At 48.6% G+C, this 19206-nt stretch overlaps 6 protein-coding genes across 6 annotated transcripts; 3 read left to right on the top strand and 3 right to left on the bottom strand.

Annotated features, from left to right (window-relative positions):
- Position 1: 1 nt before the first annotated feature.
- On the bottom strand, positions 2-2892 carry GGS22DRAFT_28766 (uncharacterized protein). The gene is made up of 4 exons (XM_047966708.1): positions 1995-2892; positions 1473-1766; positions 1162-1418; positions 2-1107 (listed from the first exon to the last, which is right to left on the bottom strand). Exons 1-4 carry the CDS (start codon positions 2600-2602, stop codon positions 419-421), a joined length of 1848 nt encoding a protein of 615 aa, XP_047817839.1. The 5' UTR covers positions 2603-2892; the 3' UTR covers positions 2-418.
- Positions 2893-5312: 2420 nt separating this feature from the next.
- On the top strand, positions 5313-7249 carry GGS22DRAFT_189970 (uncharacterized protein; the record flags this gene model as incomplete). The annotated part of the gene is made up of 2 exons (XM_047964925.1): positions 5313-6105; positions 6312-7249. 2 exons carry the CDS (start codon positions 5313-5315, stop codon positions 7247-7249), a joined length of 1731 nt encoding a protein of 576 aa, XP_047817838.1.
- Positions 7250-8873: 1624 nt separating this feature from the next.
- GGS22DRAFT_28713 (uncharacterized protein) lies at positions 8874-14472 on the top strand. The gene is made up of 2 exons (XM_047966706.1): positions 8874-9105; positions 9463-14472. Exons 1-2 carry the CDS (start codon positions 9067-9069, stop codon positions 14131-14133), a joined length of 4710 nt encoding a protein of 1569 aa, XP_047817837.1. The 5' UTR covers positions 8874-9066; the 3' UTR covers positions 14134-14472.
- Positions 14473-15848, bottom strand: GGS22DRAFT_28710 (alpha/beta hydrolase fold protein). Its single transcript, XM_047966705.1, has one exon. It carries the CDS (start codon positions 15663-15665, stop codon positions 14811-14813), a length of 855 nt encoding a protein of 284 aa, XP_047817836.1. The 5' UTR covers positions 15666-15848; the 3' UTR covers positions 14473-14810.
- Positions 15849-16492: 644 nt separating this feature from the next.
- Positions 16493-17710, bottom strand: GGS22DRAFT_189967 (uncharacterized protein; the record flags this gene model as incomplete). Its single annotated transcript, XM_047964924.1, has 4 exons — positions 16493-16640; positions 16699-16828; positions 16878-17310; positions 17669-17710. The coding sequence occupies 4 exons, from the start codon at positions 17708-17710 to the stop codon at positions 16493-16495; spliced, it is 753 nt and encodes a 250-aa protein (XP_047817835.1).
- Positions 17711-17745: 35 nt separating this feature from the next.
- Positions 17746-18717, top strand: GGS22DRAFT_189966 (uncharacterized protein; the record flags this gene model as incomplete). The annotated part of the gene is made up of 4 exons (XM_047964923.1): positions 17746-17881; positions 17950-18236; positions 18306-18462; positions 18530-18717. 4 exons carry the CDS (start codon positions 17746-17748, stop codon positions 18715-18717), a joined length of 768 nt encoding a protein of 255 aa, XP_047817834.1.
- Between the last annotated feature and the right edge of the window lie 489 nt (positions 18718-19206).

Below are 19206 nucleotides of genomic sequence, written 5' to 3'. Positions count from 1 at the left end.
GCATTGATAAAAGATATTGACATTGTACATTATGCGTGTACCTAATATTTACACTGGCGATGTGCTAGGTGATATAGATATCGGGGTATATGGTAGTTACAGCGCCACACCAGTAAATAACATAAATCAGAACACACTCCAAGAACGACCCAGGCATCCTTTTCCAGACACCGGAGTATCTGCGCCCCTTAAAGTCCAATAACTCCCCCAATCAATTCACTTGATTTTTCGTTAGCACAGCCAATTCTACACTTGAAACCATAATGAACTTTTGTCATCGAAGAAAGAAAGAATGAAAAAACACGCCTCTTGATCCGTCAACTGCGGGGGTAACGCCGAATGCAGATGTAAGCCTGGTATAGGAAGCCAACCTTGGAACGCCAGGTAGATCTTTTGATATAGCTGTGACAAGGTTTTGTCAAGGCACAAACTCCTGCTGCCACTTTACTAAATCCCGGGTCAAGATGTCCATCATTTCAATGCAAGACATTTCCTTGAATTCCTTTAGCGGCAGGGTGTCGTTGTTAGTTCCGTTGCTTGTTGACCCGTTGATGCTTGTATTGGTGTTTCCCCCCTTCTTGTTGTCGTCGCCGTTAACTTTAATTAAAGGGACTCCATTGACAGATCCATTATTGCTATTATTGGGATGAGAACTTTTCACTGGATCTGATAATGGTTCGCTTGCCAACTCGACCTGTGTCCTAGTGATGTATTCTAGGATGTTATTGGCCCGTCTTTTCATATCTGTCATGGTGATCCTGGAACTCATGCCACCTTTAGACTTGCTCTGTTTGCCGGTGGTCTCCTGGCCTGATTTGATGTGTGACGTTCCGTTTTCCTCAATGTTTCTCGTGATATCGCGAGACACTGATCTCGCCGGCGATTCATCATGGTCACGATTATCACGGTCCTTTGTATACTGATTTCTGCCTTTCTTTTTTTGGTTGGTTGCTTTTTTCTTGTGTGAGTGTGTGGGAACTGGAGCGGCGGGAGGTGTGTCTGGAACAGGCTGCGATGATACCGGGGGTTCTGGGGGCTGCGCCGACTCTGTGGTTCTATTTGCTGCCGTGCGGACTGATAAAGGAATTTCTTCCGAGGGGTCAGAGTCTATGTCTAAGTCAGCTTCTTGTTGCGCGTCCTTCGGGTGCATTGAAACATTACCATCAGCTCGGCGACGTTCAGCACGACCTTTTCTTTTGTTGGCGGCTTCGGCCCGTTTTCGTTCTTGTTCTTCACGCCTTTCATCCCTCTCAGCTTTCTCGCGCTGATTACGAGCTGCATTCCGGGATTTCTTAGATGAGCCGTTTCGGATAGCCGACTCATCTTCAGATTCTTCTGGGGGGATGGATTGAGGCCTTTCAGTTTTTGGGGAGGGAGATTTAGAATTTGTTCGTTGTCGCTTGATACCCTCAACCTTCCTATATGCTAGTGAGTCGATGTTATGGGCTTTGTTACTCGAATCGGGAGCATACTCCTCGCTGTCATCTCTGCCTCGTTTCGGGCGCCTTACTGGAGGCTCTGCGGTTTCGGGAATTGCGTCTTCTTTACTTGCTTCAATTGCCCGTCGCAACTGTTCCTCTTCGTCATAAGCAGCATCCCGGCTGTTCATGGTAGAGCGTCTCTTGGAGGTATGCGCGGCGGCTGAAGAACGTGAGTTTTTGGTAGAAGTACCCTTAGGAGACTGCGCACCATCCTTAGCCGTAGAAGCGGCTCGCGAAGCGGCTCGCGAGGATCGGTGGATAGGGAGAAATATGGAATATTTTTGTCTGGGTGGCATTATATTAGCATATTAAATTGCGGTTGAGTTGGTGACGGTGAAGTTGAATATGTAGGAAGGAGAATGAGAAGACACAGTTGGGGATGGAGATGCATGATCGGCAAAGGCGCGACCGTCAGCACTCCGCCGCAGCTGAAGGACCGGCCACCCAAAAAAGACCAGCGTCAATCTACCCCCTTAGGTCACGATGATTCGATGATTCAATGATGAGACTTACCCATTGCTCGCTGTAAATATTTTATGTAGGTCCTTTCTGCACTTTTCGCAAAAATACTGAACATCTTCAGGATTGGACTCTTCCGTAAAGCCCACGCAGGCGCCGTGTTGCCATGTATTGCAAAACTCGCATTGTACGAAAAAGCCGGCCATGTCGTCTGTAACCTCGATGGCGAATATTCTTTCATGATCAATTGCATCTTTTATGGTATGCTTCGAGTCTTCGTCAAAGGGAGGTGGCCCCGGATACTCGTCGTGGCCACAGATGCAGCGGACGGCCTCATCCTCCTCTTGGATCTCGTCGCCAACAGGTGCCATGTCGAGTAATTCTATCTTGGAATGTTTTTCGCGATCGTCGTCTTTGCCGCGCGTGCTTCGTCGGCGTAGGAGGGTATCGTCGTTGGTTGTTGTTGTCGTAGTGGAATCCTCGGGTGGTTCTGAAGAGAGAGACCCACTGCCGGTAGACTTTTGAGGAGAGCCGGTCTTGGTAAACGCTCTTGTGCTTCGTTCGGCACGGCCAGATGCACTAGACGCACTTGAGGAATTGTTCGATTGAGATTGAGTAGTTCGCGCGCGAGAAGAGCGTCTAGTCGGAGAAGCACCGGCCATCGCTTTGTAGCGTAGACGTAGGCGTATGCGTAGGCGACTAGTCGAAATGAGACCGAGGAGGGGTTTTGTTGAAGGAAGAGTGGATAAACGCGAGGGCGATCTTAAGTAGAGGATGTAATTGGGAAATAATCTCTTAATTCTGAATAGAGATTAGAGCAGGCTGTAAGTGATTGGTCGCGACAAAGAGTAGGGGAAGCGGAGGTGGTTGGATGAGGATGAGAAGACCAGAGACGAGTGCTAGGCGACCGCAAAGGAGCTTCGTGAGGAGAACTCTGGCTACGCGAGGTCAGAGTAGAGAGGATAAGAAGCTTGCAGGTATACCTTCAAGGCTATCATGACTGAATTCGATATTCGAGCAGGTTGCGGCAGCTTGAAGAGAGAGAAATAATCGAAGGTAGAGGGTAGAGGGTAAAAGAGGTAAAGAGTTGTGTTGGTGAAGGCGAACAAGAGTGTCACTTTTTTGGAGGGAGAGAAAGCAGTAGCAGTAGCAACATTGTTACTAGAAAGTATTTAGGTATTGTTCCTAGCTTGGCCCTCGCTCGGCGCGGGCAGAGACTCGCGCGACCACAGCGACCAGTCCATCAGTGTGTCCCAGTGTCCACCAGTCTAAACTCTGAACAGGGACCCCCGGCAGCTAGTTCCTTCTTTTTTTTCTTTTTCGGGTTAATTTCTAGCTTTGATCTCCAATTGATCCGGGCTCCTGTGGCTCCTATGACTTCTATGGCCTGCCGAAGTATCGGGGGTTCCATCGGTCCGTTCTTTCCACTTATTTCATCTTTTTTTTTCCTCTTAATTCAGGTAAAGCGCGGGGCACAGTTTTTCGAATGACTTATTCGTACCGTATTTTGCCCGGTTGGAACATCCATTTCCATTGCATTTGAATGTTTTTTGGAATGGATTTTTAGGTATCGATACCTAGGTCCATGGGCAAAATCCCACATGATGTATATCACTTATGTAATACACATGGGATCCAATATTGAAATTGCCCATGCCGCTCATGGTCCCAAGGTGGATGTGATGATAACCGTGTTATTGGTCACACGCCAGCAACAGCGTCCGGTGTATGTAGAGTCCGACAAAAGATTGCTCCGGAGGTTTGGGATTAATTAATAACAGTTCAGTCCAGTCCAGTCATCCCGCTGAATTGCGTTATGCGTATGTACTACCTACCTAAGCATCGGCTCTGAATGTTGGGATGAATAGAGTCTCAAACATTTCGTGAGTTAAAGGGATGAATAGATGAGTAGAAATATAGAAATATACCTACCTACTACTAGTAGGTAATAATAAATGACAGAATAGGTACCGTATTTCGAAACAATAATAATTAGATTTAGGTGAAGAAACCTTACCTCACAGGTAGGTCCAGTACACAATTATGTCATGTGGTGGAGGGCATATACAGTGCCTGCATAAGATTTCAGCCAATCTGACTCCCATGTTCATCACTTGCTGTTGGCTGGTTACGCACCTAACTAGTATGTACTTGGTACCTGGATTAGATTACTAATGGGGTAGAATCAGGGTTGATTGGCCCTTGTATTTCGTACAGTTACATGTGCGGTACCCTTTTCTGTGGCACCGTGGGCACTGGACACTGGACTTCCACTGCCATCCCTCAATCAATTACATATCGCCAGCACAACTAGCACAACTGATCTTCTTACCTTGTAGGTACCTGCCACTTTATTCATCGTTGCCGAGACTTATTAGAAACATCCATTCTAGTTCTTTCTCATCCTCATTACAACCTTGAACTAAACAACTAAAAAAACAAACTTCTTCACATTTTGCTTCTGTAACGTCTTTGCATACAATTGTCTCGACATTCAGATTCCTTCTCTGCTTGCAAGAGGGCGATCCCTATCGTATCCCTATTCCCGTGCCGATTATCCCACCAAAAAAGGGGAGCATCCTGAATACTGAACGTCTCGGAGTTGTCGTGGGCTGCATTGGTCATCCAAACCCACCAAACAGCAACCTCAACCCTCAGCCCAGCTCCGTCGGCTAAGGCTACCATTTCTGTATGTCCAGACCACCTCCTGAGTGTTTTCTGCTGTCACTTAGTAGTGGTGCACTTACGGAGAGGGCTAAGTAGCACTTCCTGCTTAAAATTACATAACTGCTTTCGATAGAATTAACTACGATTTTGGGGAGTCTGTGTGTTAATGTGGCCACGAATATGTAGAAAAAGGAGAAGGTCGCTTCGACGAGCTGAACTACGAAAGTGTGTCCTCGCCGTCTTCGAGCCCGTTTCGATCAACCATACGATAGATCCCAGCGCAAATAATCCACATTTGCTTTAAGTAGACGTGACGAGCCAGATTCATTTTGGAGTGACAGCTGGGCTGTCGGTGTTCCGATTGTAATAACGGGATGTGATGGGTATGTCGTCTTTCAGTACGGATCGTTTTGGATTAAAGAAGATGCCCAATGCCGCTTATCAGCCTGCAATAATTGCGGGTTGAATATCATTTTTTGTGGTTTTGGGAATTTTCGCTTGCTGCCTCTCATTCTTTTCGCACCGCTGCAGGGGAAACAAATAAATCATATACTGGCGACCAGACCTTCGCAAACGCCATCCCATACGCATCAATGACCCTTTCATGTTTCTTTTGTTGCCATGATTCCCTGGTTCGTATCTTTGGTCAAGGCAGTATGGCTAACTCTCTTGCGCCTTTGCCGCGGAGTAGGTCATTCAGAAAATATGTCTCCCGATTCATCTTCGTCCCTGTACCCGGACCGGCCCATTCGACCTCTCCCGAAACGCAGATTGCGCGAGCGGCTGTCGCCCGACGTTGCTGATACTATCCAGTATCCACCGGCTCCTCAGACTACAGCTCCTCTGTTTGCGTATCCGTATAATTCCAAGGAAGATTTAGCATCGTTGGGAATTGATCCTCCGAACGTTGCACACCGAGAAAATGCAGCGGAATTGGGGCAAGAGGCCAGCGCGCGTAGAAATGGCATGGGTGTCGAGCAAGATGACCAGTCATTAATCGGACAAGCACGTAGAGCTCTCATCTCGCGACCCCTCCACGATTCGCCGGGCCATGCGGTTCGTGCCCCGCTACGGCAGAGTCAGCCTCGACAGCCGAATCCGCAACCCCCACCTTCGACTGCATCTTCTGTGGATGGCTACGATTCATTTGAAAACAGCAATAACAAGAAGAAAAGGAAGATCCCAACTGCCGGCGAAACTATTTTAAACGGAACGCACGTACTTAATGATTTAGGTACGCTAGGAGTATCGTCACCTACGTTAGCGGGCGATGATGGATCTTTGGATGCATCAGGAGCAGCTTCCGCACCTTATTATCAAACAGGGGGTGCAATTGCGGGTGCCCAGGGACTTTCCGGTCCTGGTAGAGGTAGGTACGGTCGGACGCGCAACGGCAGGAGCCCGCTACGAGCTCTATCGGATCCAAATAGCAACTGGGGCAACCGGAACTCTAATAAACATAGGTCAGGTGGTATCCAATATCCCTCATCGCCTGCCGGTAAGTCCAACTGCATGAAACTCCCAATACTTATTCCTTAATCCTACGGCAAATCAGCATGATTTTATCATCAGTTTCTGGAAAATAAGAGCAACATAATCAAGCATAACCAAACATCCAGCATTTACATCAACATCGACACTAACACTAGCCCCAATACGTTACTGCAAAAGTTTAGTCGCTGATATTATCCCGTTCCATTTTAGTAGAGAATTCCGGTATCATTTCCAGTGCTATAGCGAGCGCCGAGAAGCTTCAAGTACCACAGGGTCAAGAGAATATTAGTCTTCTGCACCAAGAAACATCTACAAAGCCCAGTCCTGCATCGGCGCAGTTTACTTTTACGTTCGATTCTCAGAATCCTGTCTCTTGGCCAGGGTCTGACCCAGCTCCTTCTAGCTTGAGAACTTCGCATCCTCTAAACCGATCATCTCGCACAATGTCAACCGCCGGAGGCATTGGTACCACAGGCTCCGTTCCCAATGGGTCGGCAGCGTCTTCAACTGGGTCAGGAGATATGCCATCAGGGGCAAACGCGATAGGCAACGAGTCGGGTAGAGGGCCAAGTCAGGCGAGCGCGGCTCCCAAGAAACCGAAGCGTCGTGGCAATTCGCTTTTGCTTGCAGCTAAGCAGCGTCGCCGAGAAACAGCGTTTCAGAACTTTCACCATCCCCCGGCAGCAGATGACATCTGGATCTGCGAATTTTGCGAGTACGAGCGCATCTTCGGTCGTGCCCCCGAAGCTTTGATCCGACAGTACGAGATCAAAGATCGCCGACGACGCCGAGAGGAAGCAGAACGCCGTCGATTGCTGGAGAAAGCAAAGATGAAATCTCGCAAAGGCAAGAAAGCGAACAAATTGCCTGCGAAAAACAACTCTGCCTCCGCAGACCGTCACACAACGTCTGGACAGCAGACTTCTCAACATCAACTTGGACCTAACGACCAGGACGACGACCAGGCTCTACATCAACGTCAAATTCACGAAGAAGACCAGGAGGAACTAGGCTACGACTCGGAGGACAACTATGAAGACCATGGCCCCGAGGCGGAGCCACCAGGCACGATTCCTGCTCTCGCACAAGGACGCGGAGGCAGAGGCGGTTCTCGGATGGAATCCAAAGTGAAGCATGGCGGTTATTGACCGATATCTTGCTACTGCCTTGGGTTGATCGGGATATTCGGTATCTTAGCATTGATCTTAGCATTGTTCTCTACTCTCATTGCATCGCCGAAATGGTTCTTGCTCATCAAGTTCCTAAGGCTCCTTGTACCCTAGACGCGATACCTCATCAAAGTCTATTCCTGCCACAATCGCCATTAATCGACCTTACTCGCCGTTCCATTCAACCGATACGTCCTATTCACAGTCATAGAATTATCAGTCTACGAATCTCGTTCTAGAGTTTCGGTCCGTTCGTTTCATCCTAGCCCCGGGGCCATCGTTAGTCATAACAGGGAACGAATACTATGGGTTAGAATAGGCGGACGATTTCGAGGTTGAAGGCTAATGGTGGCTATCAAATTTGATACCAGCTCACGTAGAGTAGTAAGACAGTTGCATTGTGGGTGCTATGATCAGCACTCCCCTCTGATGCAGTCTTATTGACAGAACTGCCTCGAGGTCTTTTAGACCAGATAGATCATACAGCGCATTGACCTCACATGTACCTACTCTATATTGTGCTGTTACATAGTCGCATTGCCTTGAATTTGCATCAATAAGTGCATATCATCGATAATGAGATTGCTTAAGTGAGGCACCAGATATTACGTACCTACCTAGTACCTACATATATATGTAGTAGGCATGATAGCACGCATGTGGCCCTCTCCTATCCTACGTAGGTTAATACGTACTAGGTAGGTTATTGTAGTACAGATAGACGTGTATATGTGAAACCGTACCTACATACATGTATGTATAGGTATACGTTGGGCACTCTGCCAGGAACCATCCATATTCAAGTTTACCCAATCCATTCATTGAAGTCTTGAGAACCAGAGATTTTCCTAGCGAGTAATATGCCAAATATATGGTACACGTATCTTGCATCTACGTAGAATCGCGCTGTCCTTTTTTATGACGTCACAGGAGGCCACACCTTTTACAGTTTGAAATTGGTTCCCGCTATCCACGTTCATAAGTTAGTGCATAATTCTTAGTGCATATTGAAATATAAAACTGTTATTATATTCGTACCTCTAACTTAACTCAAATAGATACCTACTACCTAGGTAGGGTTGTATGTACAGAATAGATATTATTTATTAAGTTTTTTAATAATATCCCTCCCAGTTCTTACATATTATCGTACAATCTGACAGTCATATCACCATAATAAACCCCTTAGAAGTCATGCCGTCATACGATCAGTCTATTGGATATCGCTGTCCTATTAAATCGATCGCTTCCTGACCTTAATGGTTCCACGAGACTGAAGATAAGTAGTGGTGAGTAGGTACCCAGCATCTATGCGAAAGAGACAAAATAGGAAGTACATATGCAAAAGAGTGGACTATGTAGGTACATCCATTATGCGTAGGTAATTTACCTACCAAGCCTAAGAAATTATGTACAATATATCCTTAGCAGCTTTAGTAGGTACTAGGTTAGCTACCTACTATTAATGCCATGTATTAATATGGCTTAGTCACTTCACTAGGGTGTTGTCATCATACCTTAACCTTAATGTTAAACTTCTAGGATCCCCGTTCCTGAGGGAAGCTCCAAAAGTCTCTTTTTTTTGTTCCATCGCGCCGGTAAATCTCATTCCAAGCCTGTATCGCTTATTTCCCGCGTTCATCCAAGCAAAACCCCGTTGAAACCCGGTATTGGCCTACAGTCGCGATTTTGAAGACATATACTTCGCAATAGTTCATAATTGTATTCCATGCGGTCTCTATTATAGTCGATAAACCAGGCCTAGAGCCTGCGAGCGATCCGGTGATCCAGTCAAGATGTTTGGCAGCTCGCGAAGGCATCGGCCTCCAAACCCCGTAAGTCTGTTCCCAGACAAGTCTCTTTACTTGCCTCGATTTATCGAACCATTACATTCCATTGTCTTAGAGTTCTATATACAAGTCTATCCAATCTATCCCAATTACATTATTACACGAGTCGTACTTCTTTATCCCCTGCCTACACTAGGGTAAATGTCTTTCAGGGTGTTTCGTGGTTGGTTGATGGGAAGCGCGGGTTCTTCCATTTGGTCGTACAGACGATTCATTCATGATGACGATAATCTTAACTTTCTGGCTTTCTGTCTACTGCTCACTGCTTACTACCAACATACTTTACCTTGAACTTAGTGCGCATTACGAAATACTAATAAATATTTATTTTGTTCTTTCCAGCCTTTAACCTCCGCGACCGCAAACCCAAATGCTGCATCAGCTGCCGCAACCGCCTTCATGTCCGCCTCAAATCATAAGCCCAGCAGATCGTTGTCGTCAGCTGCGGCGGCGGCAGCACTGCGGGCGCGTCCTCATACACCGACAAACGTGGGAGAAGTTCAAACGAAACGAACGATGCGTCGAAGTGCATCAGTATCCTCGGTAGGTAGCGCCAGCACCGGTACCGCTGGTTCGCGTCCGACTGCGCAACTTCAGAGAAAGGGTAGCTCGGGAAGCATGACGGAACGTTCTTTTCGGAGTCCTTCGCCACATCGAACTGGTTCGGTACACACACCGGAAGTGCATCCTCCTGTTCCACAAATCCCGGCGGGTCATAAGAAATCAGTGAGCGCAGCTTCGTCAGGGGTAGGCATGCAGGCTTTCCGAACTGCATCCCAGAAGATGAAGATTGGACATTCGTCCTGGTATACTGAACCGTCAGGCGACCCAAAAAATGTAAGGACATCTGATGCGCCGATGAAAACCAATAAGCCCCAACTTCAAAAACCTGAAGGTGTCACTACTACGAACCAGAGGCCCGACAGTAGGAATTCGGTGAACTTCTCATATCCGACTGCCTTCCGTGCCCAGTCGCCACCAGCTTCCCCTAGCTCTGCTCAGGCGCCTCAACTTCCTGGCCCGCCCGCGCGAACGCCTGCGTCGCCGCCGAGATCCAATAGGGCTTCCATGTCTTCGATCGGGAGCGGCAAGTCTGACCAACCAATGGTCTATGATCGAAATTCTAGGAGGATGGTTCCAAGGACAACAGTAGATAATAGTGAATACCATGCCAGGGAAGCGACGGAGAAACAACCGAAAAAGAAAAAACATGGCGGAGTAGCAAAAGGAGCAGTTACCAGAGTCAAAGGTACTACCATAGACGCCGACGTGAATGAGCGCAGCCTACTGAAACGAGAGCAACCGGCCATCGAAGCGTTGCCAACAATGGAGGAGTTGCAACTCCTTGAAGAGCCTGCAGTTCAAGCTATTATTACAGCACCAGGGAAACCAACGCATCAAGAGGAACCCGGGAGAAATCGATCGTTTCAATCACGAGATTTACAAGAATCAGTGAGCCCACCCCCGTCTCGGTCTGCTCCCCACGATTCGAGCACAAGCTCCCCAATTGGTCACGTTTCGATCCAGAAAACATCTACCAAACAGGAACCCAATGAGGTATCCGAAGAAGTTAACACTATTCCTCGGTCGTCGCAGAAGGTTATTGATGCGCTTGATGCCGTACCGACGAGGCAATCCATTTTTGAACAACCCGAACACGCTCGACTTCTCGTACAAGAAACGGAAGAGACAGCTAATCAGAGCCCATCCGATGGCAATGCTCCTAAACAAATCCAAACTCCCGTCGAGGTCTCAGCAGAGAAGAAAGAAACCCTCCTTGAAAACAGAGCAATTCTTGAGCTATCTAAGGAAGGGGGTGGTGTACGACGATCTAATTCGAATAGTCCAGCTCGTCAAGCCCATTTTTCAGTAACTCATTCGGACAACCTCGCAGTGCGTCACACTCCCCTACCAAGATCAGCCTCGCCTATTAAGTCAGCCCTCAAACGTACCAGCCCAACACGCAGAGAAACATCTCCATCGGATAAAAGCTCGGATATGTCAGGGTCCCGCGGCGCTTCACCGCACCAGCAAGATGAAACTGCAGCCCAACGTAAGAAGTCGGTCCGCGTTAGTTTTGATGACCGAACGATGGCTACAATAGTAGGAGAATCCGCTTCAGCTGGAGATACTGATGAGTCTGCTCCACCAAGTCCGCAACAAGCCAAGCGACCATGGTATAGCAATATTGGGCGAGGTAAAAGAAGGGAATTTACACTCGAGGATGATGAAATCATGAAGCCACGTCCCGCATTACCGAGCTTCGGTAGTATTAGAGACAAGAAAACAAGAGAAGCTGGCGAAAGGCCACTTGTGCGACCTTACGAACCGGCTTCCTCATCCGTAACACCATCTTCACCAGAGACCCGTCCGTCTACCTCCAGCGGTCCTAGTGACACAGGGAAGCCCGAAGAGCTCTCTATCGGGCAATCAAACGACCAGGCCATAGGTTCGATTCTTTCTCAAGCACAGACATCGCGAAATGCACCAAATATCTCAAGATTCAGAGAACCATTGCCACCAGTTGTGACTTCGGTCGAAGGGGGTGGTTATATGTCGGACAGTATTGGAAGCTCTGATTCTGACGACCTTCTTAATAGTGTCACGGGTGCAAGTGATACAGAGGAGATTCCCAGCACGCAGATCACCCAACTAGAGACAAGGGATAACTCACAAAATAACTCCACCATTCTTGAGAAGCCAGCAGAATCTGAAGAGGCACCAAAAGCGATTCATCTACAAGAAGTTCCAGAAATTGCTATTATCCAGCCTAGTCCAAGAGTTCCAGAGAGAAGCACTTCAGCCATAAACTCATTAGGGGACCACTACTTTGACGTACCAGGCGGCTTTCCAATTGACAAGTCAGAAACAGCCCGTAATATCCAAGATAAGGTCAATGAAACGAATAAGGGATCCTTCGATATTTCACCTGCCACTTCTCCCATTTTCGAGCCGAAAGCTGTAATACATCCTGTCCAAGCCGAAACATTACCCCAAACTACACTTTCTACTACAACTCCGCTAGAAGCGGGAGACGACGAGCCTACGGATGACTCGCATTCAAGTATATACAGTGATGCATATGAAGATCTCTCTGATATAGAGGGGGACGGTTTCATGTCTTTGAATGCTGTGGTTGAGAAGCCTATCAACGAGGTTACACCATCCCAGCTTCCTGGGTTATCACAGCAGCCCAAGGCAAATAAGCAGCTTCAAGTCACTATCAAAGCCCCAGAGCCAAAACAAGGTAACGATTGGGAACAAGCCAAGGCATTCTGGCGTAGCTTAACAGCCGAGAAAAGACTTCAGCTTGAGCGCGAGGCGATGGAAGAGGCAGGCACGGAAGGTGATGAGGAAGATGTTCCACGCCCTATTAGAAGAAATAGTAACAAGAAGAAAACTACACAGCAGCAGCAGCAGCAGCAGCAGCAGCAACAGCAAGCAGTTCCTGAAGCTCAGCCCCAACCACCGAAGGCGCTAGCGGAACCTATCGTATTCATCAAACCCGAAAAAGCACAAAAGAGTCGGCCTCTCTCACAGCCTAATCCTGAACCTATTAGTCCGCAGCCAACATCATCGCGGATACGCATGTCCTTGCGCGGAGATAAGCCTGGACAGGCAGATGGGATCCGAAAAACAATGCGATCTCAGGCAGCGACAAGTGAGACCAGCCAACCTACCACACGCCGAACTACGCAGCGTGAAGTATCTACAGCTACCTCATCGAAATCAGCCCAACATCAAAATACCGCCACTATTACTCAAATATCACCCACGAATAGGACAAAAATTGCTTTGCCTAATGACAAACCTCCTTTACAACGTCGCGGGTCAGATGCAAGCGATAGTAGCTTTAAGCGTAGTCGTGCAGCACGCAACACAAGCTTTGGGTTTCGTAGTTCTATGCGCCCATTGTCTTCTCACCAATCACAAGACACACCAAGAGGCTCTGGACGATTCAGCTTACGGTCGCTATCCCCAGCAGGTTCATTTCAGCAGAGCTTAGCAAGCAATGTTGTAGGGGGGACTACAGCGCCCGCGATGCGTCGGACCTTGCGATCTAGTAGTGTATCGAGTCAAGAAAGGATTCTTCCATCCATTCATTTCCCATCGTTCGGTCGGTCGAGCAAAGCTCCTACTTCGAAGCGTCCCAAGAGATCAAGTCGTCTCGGCGACTCGAGCGACGATGACGAAGGCGGAATCGCCGGTTTTCGAAGCCGTTTCGAAGATTCAAGTGATGAGGATAATGTCCGTCCTAAGTCATCGTCGCAAAACCGTCCACTCTCGAGGGTGACTTTGCGACCTTCCACTGCTGGTGGTGTACCTAACTTTAGGAAATCCACACCTGTGCCCGAAGCAGACGAAGATTCGCCCGAGCTACCTGACAGTGATGACGAAATGCCCAGTCCCCTACAGAGTCCGCGAAACCGAGCCCCTATTGGTGGTGCGTTTCCACGCTCGAGCTCATCAGCGCTTGGAACCGGCACGTTAACACGGTCGCGCTCCGGCCGAGGCAGTTTTAATACGTCTGTATCTACGCCTATCGCGTCAGGTAAAGAGAGGCGAAGCTCACTAATGGGAATATTGAAGCGCAACAAGAAAGCGGACTCGGCAAGCAAGATCCAGCGTTCGGAACCTATGGAAAGCGCAGCTAGACGTGACACCAGGCTGGAGCGAAGCAGTGAACAGTTGAGGGACCTCCGAGGCGATTACACACCTAGCCCAAGATTACAGAAACGGAACTCTCTAAAGAGAGGCGACGGTTGGCCTTTAGGTGAGCCTGCCGAGGGTGTAGGCGTGAAACGTTCCAATTCAGCGGGTGACCTACTCGATCAAGACATCGCGGGTCCGGCCGTACAAAGGCCAGGTACCAGCGGGGGTAGACGGAGCACGAGCTTAGGGCTCCCAACCGCATACGATGACGAACGAGACAACGTGACTGTGGACGGACTGGGGCAGAAGAAGAAAAAGAAGTTCGGGGCGCTGCGCCGAATATTTCGGCTGGATGATTAGAGAGCATCCTATGCCGAAAAGAAGCAGCAGCAGCGCAATGTATTGATGAAGAGGTGCTGTCGAGCCGATTAGTTATGGTGCATCGGCTATCATTGCGAATCACAACTTTCACTTTGTCGTTTTACCAGGACCGCGGGAGTTTCGGATCCGGTCAAGGGCTCGGAAAGGCCTCTGAGAGGACAATAATTTCTAAAGTTGATACCCGTTTTCTTGTGCGACGGACATAAGCTCGCTTTGCAGCTACATAGAATTGCACAGCCCACGATACTAATAGGGCGAATGATCTTTTTTTAATTACTTATCTATTGTTTTTTTTCCCTTTGTTGCATCACCCGAAAGTTGCCCCCGCCGACCCCCTGCCTTTCACACCATCTCTTGCCGCTTTACTCAGGCCTGATCAGGCGCTACTCAGGGGAGGCTCAGCCCTTGCTCACGACAGCTTAGGGGGGACATTAAAATGGGATCAGAGAAGTAAAAACTTTTCCCGAATCAAGAGAGGTGAAAAATGAAAGGTCAACTTTTCGCGAGATGGCATCCATTTGGGAACTAGGCCAACACCATTTGCATATAAAAGTCTAGTTTCTGTCTCGGGCCCCGTGTCATCAAAATCGAGGTGTAAAAAGCCTAACAGGTCAAAGCCTCGGCTACTTCAGTCTTCCATAAGTAAATCTCCAGGGCTACAATTTGCAGCCGTCAACAAAGTCCAAGAACACCGTCAGAAAGCCTTGCGGATTATCGAAGAATGGTGCATGTCCTTCATCCTTTAGCCTGATACATTCACCACGCCATAGTCGAGGCGCTCCTTTGCAAACAGAATCACAGTAGTCCAGGTCCAAAAGGGGCTCAGATCCACCGTTGACGACGGCTATCCACCCTTTGAAATCGTGCACAATCTTAATCTGATCACTGCAGTAGCCTTCCATGAATTTGACACCCATAGTTCTACCGGTCAAGCGGTTCGTACGCAAGACATCTTCAACCAGCCAACCTGGCGGTGCAGATTTGGTAAGAACACTCGCGACCTTGATCAGGTCCTCCTTGGAAGCCTCCGGGTTGAACAGGGCTGACACGTCGGCGTCTTTGCGGAAACCGGTAATTGCCTGCTTCGGCACCGGTGGCGTTCCGGTAATCATGATGCCAGCGATACGAATGTCAGTGGGCTGTTTGGTATTCGCGAGCACAGAGACAAATTCCAGTGCGACATGCCCACCAAGGCTCCAGCCTAGTATTATAATTTGCGTGATGTTGTAATGCCGGAGGACTTCCAGGGCCGCTTCTGCATAGGCGTACTGGTAGTAGGATTTGTTGGGGTCAGGAGCGTCGGAAGAGCGGCCGTGACCTGGAAAATCGAAAACAACGAGTTTGTAATTGGATTTGAGCTCCGGCGAGTTTAGAAGTGGCTCGAAGATACGTGAGCTAGTTGCACTGCCATGCAGAAACAAGATAGCTGGGTTCGACTTGGAAGATGCCTGAGGTTCACTGCAGGCAGTCCAGAGCGTACCGAACTCGGTCTCGATCTTTTGCTCTTGCATGGTGAAAAGCGTGCGGATGGGAATAGAAGAGAAACAGGGAGGAACGAAGACACGAAAACGGCGCCAAATGCCGCCCGTTAAGGAGCTTTTTAATGTTCCCCTGACCGGTATTTCTTACCTACCGGTACTATCCATGGATGTACTATGTATGTAGATATGTATGGAGTTTGGGATTGGGATCACATTTGCAGGCGTGTTGGTTATCCTGATACTGGCGCTTCTACATTACTTCCTACTATGTAGCCCTGGAGGTATTTGGCGTCGTTTTGTTTCGCTTACTGCGGATAAATGTGGTGCCTGTGTGCGTGCTGTTGGTAAAAGATGCCGTTACTAATACTTGTTTCCCAACCTTGGAACCTATGAAATCAAAACTTAAGGAGCCACCTTGAAATAACTGCATAATACCTCCGGCAGGGCTCAGGTAGCCGAGAATACGCGCACTGCAACGCTGTCAAACAGCCTCCAAATCTCGGGCTTTTGGCATCGGCTGCACATTTTCTGCTTGGATCTTGATAAGGCTGTGGCTCCCCTTGATTGGCACAACACAACACCCCTGTAATTCGAGTACAGATGCTTGGCCATAGCGTTAGGAGTCCCATTAGAATACATACGTACAATTACCTGTAATAGAAACACCTTTCTCAGTTAATTGGTTATTATTCTTTACAAATTTTGGATCTTACCCACTTGATAGTACAGCTACCTGACACGGGGGGGTCGAGAGACAGCAAAAACCTAAGGAGCCTCAACTCGGGGGAATGCCCCTTGCTAAACTAGGTACTCTAACTGGTATCCATGGATCTAACTACTCCAAGAGATGCGATACTCTAGGGTATCACAACGCCTAACGGTATCAGCGCAGCATAGCACCCAGAACACAGGTCTGAACCCTCAGGCTGTGCCTTAATAGTACAAGCACTACCGCTGGGCCTTGAATTCTGGGACAGAAGTTCTCGAAGCATGAAATGCGGAAGGCTGTAAAATCATCAGTATACAAGTTCACAACATCCTCTGCACTGTGGGTCGGCCATACTAAGGTGCAAGTTCACGCTGCTCCCGCTCGAGGTTAATAGCAGCCAGAGCTTTTGATATCCTCGGCGTAGCTGGATAAGCCTTGAAAAGCCTCGTCTCAGTCTCAAGCCACTGGAGGTACCCTCCCGGTCCTACACACAGTTAGACAACGAAAACTGCCCTGGGAAAAGTGCTGCTTACTCAATAGCTTAATGGCGTGTTTCATCATGAGAGAAAAGCCTTCGACGGACAAGGCATACGCAAGCCCGCGCATATTCACGAGGTCGAACGCGCCGTTATAACTGTCGTCAAAAGGCATGGTGCAATCGTGCTCGATAAGCTGGACACCAGGTGCAGGGGTCTTGTTGAAAGCTCCGGGGTTCATGTCGAAGCCTACGAGACGGGGATCTGTGTCAGTCCCACGAAAGAGCGTGTTCTTGATGTCGTCGAACCAGATGTCGCTGCCGCAGCCAAGATCGGCAATGGCCTTCGTGATCTCTACGGCTGGGATTGAGGGGTGCACCAGTTGGCCTTCCAGGATTGCGTGCTTAATAACATCCTGTTGGGAGTTGAGGCGGTAGTCTTCTTGGGCGTTGCCGCGGCGATATGAAAGAATGTAAACGTCGCTTTGATCCTATTTTGAGGCCATAGTTCGTGGCTTGAGTGATGAAAGTCAAGTCGAGCGGCACATGCGAATTATCTTGGCTTGCTCCAGGGCTGAGTGCTGCAGCCTGGCCAATAGCTATGCAAAAGCGCGAGACAGTACAAGATGTACATCCCTTATTACATACATCCGTGGATACCTAGTAGTGTTAGAAAGACACCCACCAAGAGAAACCATCCCTACCATCCCTTTGGGGGTATTGCTAATATGCAATAATGTTACCGCTCACAGTATTAAATGCAAGTCATGGACAAGGAACCTTGGAAGCTTTTTGTTCCAGGTTTCATCACATTGGATGTCGAGTCGAGTCGAGCATCGTCCAAAACACCTGGGCAGCCATCGTCAAGACGGCATCATCTTTCCACGCCATTATTTCTTCTTAACAGTACAAGTACCTATTGAGCTATGCCTCGCCCCACATCCCGTACGCTTTTCGTAGTCGTCCCTGGTGCCTCTCAAAGTCCTTCCCACTATGGCTATCTCCTCCATCTCCTCCAAAGCAAGGGTTATCCTACACTGTCCGCCCTACTCCCTTCGACCGGTATGCGAAAAAGCCTTCCTTCATCCATCCGTGCAAGAGAGAAACATATTAACTCTGAACATGCACAGGCAGCAGCGAGAATGTGACTGCATATGATGACACTGAGTACGTGCTTAAGCGCATGCTCCTTCCCATCCTCGATGTTGAGAAGCACAACGTGATCCTAGTCACGCATTCCTATAGCGGTATCCCCGGCAGTGCCGCTGCCATGGGCCTCAGCAAAGCAGAGCGCACCGCGCAGGGCAAACCCACGTCTGTGCTGGGCCAGATCTTCATTTCCGCGCTGCTGGTGGCCGGTGGGGATGGAAAGGATGTTGTTGTGGCATTGGGCGGACACCCGCCACCGCATATTGGTGTTGGCGACGGTTTAAGAAGCCTTCTGGCTCGACGAGGAGACTGTTAAGACTACTAATAAAAGAAATAGGACCACGCGGGGCTGCTCACTTGTGATGACCCGGCGCCGCCGCTGTACCAGGACGTGGCACCGAAGCTCGTGCAGGACGCCGTCGTCATGTCAACCATGTGTCCCAGCTTCGCATCGTTTCACAGTCCATGTCCAAAGGCTTCGTGGAGCTCAGAGCGTAAGTATCAATCCCACCCTCCAGCCTGTCCGACTTCGGTACAAAAATCTATGCTGATTAGGAGTAGATTACAAGGGCCGCATAGCATACATTCGCACCGTCAAAGACGTAGGCATACCTCTTGAGGTACAGAACATAGTGCTCAAGGGTACGGATGTAGAGTGGATTGAGAAGGATATTGACACAGGGCATAGTCCACAGATCGTGCAGCCGGAGACTCTACTTGACATATTTATTGATCTGGCCGAGCAGTAGGAGAAGCTTTAAATGGAGAATGGTGGACTAGATAGAACACTTTCCAAGTTCTTAATCTTCTAGGTTAGGTAACCTCTTCTAGTGTGGAATTTCCGAGAAGGAAGCAAGACTGAATTGTATCCACCTGCGTGGATGTCAAAAGGGATATCGATAACTTCCGTCTGAAAGCACCGCGCGGAGTTAGCCCCCCGATCTGGCAATACCTGCTACTTGGCTCAGGGCAACTCACGTTTGTTGACAACAATGGTAATTCCCGTAATTCCTCAGGCTAACTTTCGGGTGATGTATGTGTCTGTTGTTCAGGATATTGGAGGGGCGTATACACGCATATGCAGAGTCCTCGTAAGAAATCACGCGTTTCGAGGCGGGGTCAATTACTTATCGCGGGATTTATTGTTCTCTCGCTCAATTTTTGAGGTTGAGTGTGATACAAACGTACACGAAGCTCCTTGCAGGAAAGGGAAAAAAAAAAAAAGACAAGCAATGCGC

The sequence above is a fragment of the Annulohypoxylon maeteangense genome (genome assembly GCF_022496945.1).
Source record: "Annulohypoxylon maeteangense strain CBS 123835 unplaced genomic scaffold GGS22scaffold_11, whole genome shotgun sequence".
NCBI lineage: Eukaryota > Fungi > Ascomycota > Sordariomycetes > Xylariales > Hypoxylaceae > Annulohypoxylon > Annulohypoxylon maeteangense.
Note: the sequence above shows the minus strand (reverse complement) of the source record. Positions and strands in the feature narration are given on the sequence as shown.

Excerpts from the sequence above, each read along its gene's own strand:
- GGS22DRAFT_28766 (XM_047966708.1), bottom strand. The coding sequence starts at position 2,602 with ATGGCCGGTGCTTCTCCGACTAGACGCTCTTCTCGCGCGCGAACTACT. Across the intron at positions 1,419-1,472 it reads GGCAGAGATGACAGCGAGGA|GAAGGTTGAGGGTATCAAGC; the intron begins GTATGCTCCCGA and ends ACTAGCATATAG. Across the intron at positions 1,108-1,161 it reads TGAACGTCGCCGAGCTGATG|ACTCTGACCCCTCGGAAGAA; the intron begins GTAATGTTTCAA and ends ACTTAGACATAG.
- GGS22DRAFT_28713 (XM_047966706.1), top strand. The coding sequence starts at position 9,067 with ATGTTTGGCAGCTCGCGAAGGCATCGGCCTCCAAACCCC. Across the intron at positions 9,106-9,462 it reads GGCATCGGCCTCCAAACCCC|CCTTTAACCTCCGCGACCGC; the intron begins GTAAGTCTGTTC and ends TGTTCTTTCCAG.
- GGS22DRAFT_28710 (XM_047966705.1), bottom strand. The coding sequence starts at position 15,665 with ATGCAAGAGCAAAAGATCGAGACCGAGTTCGGTACGCTCTGGACTGCC.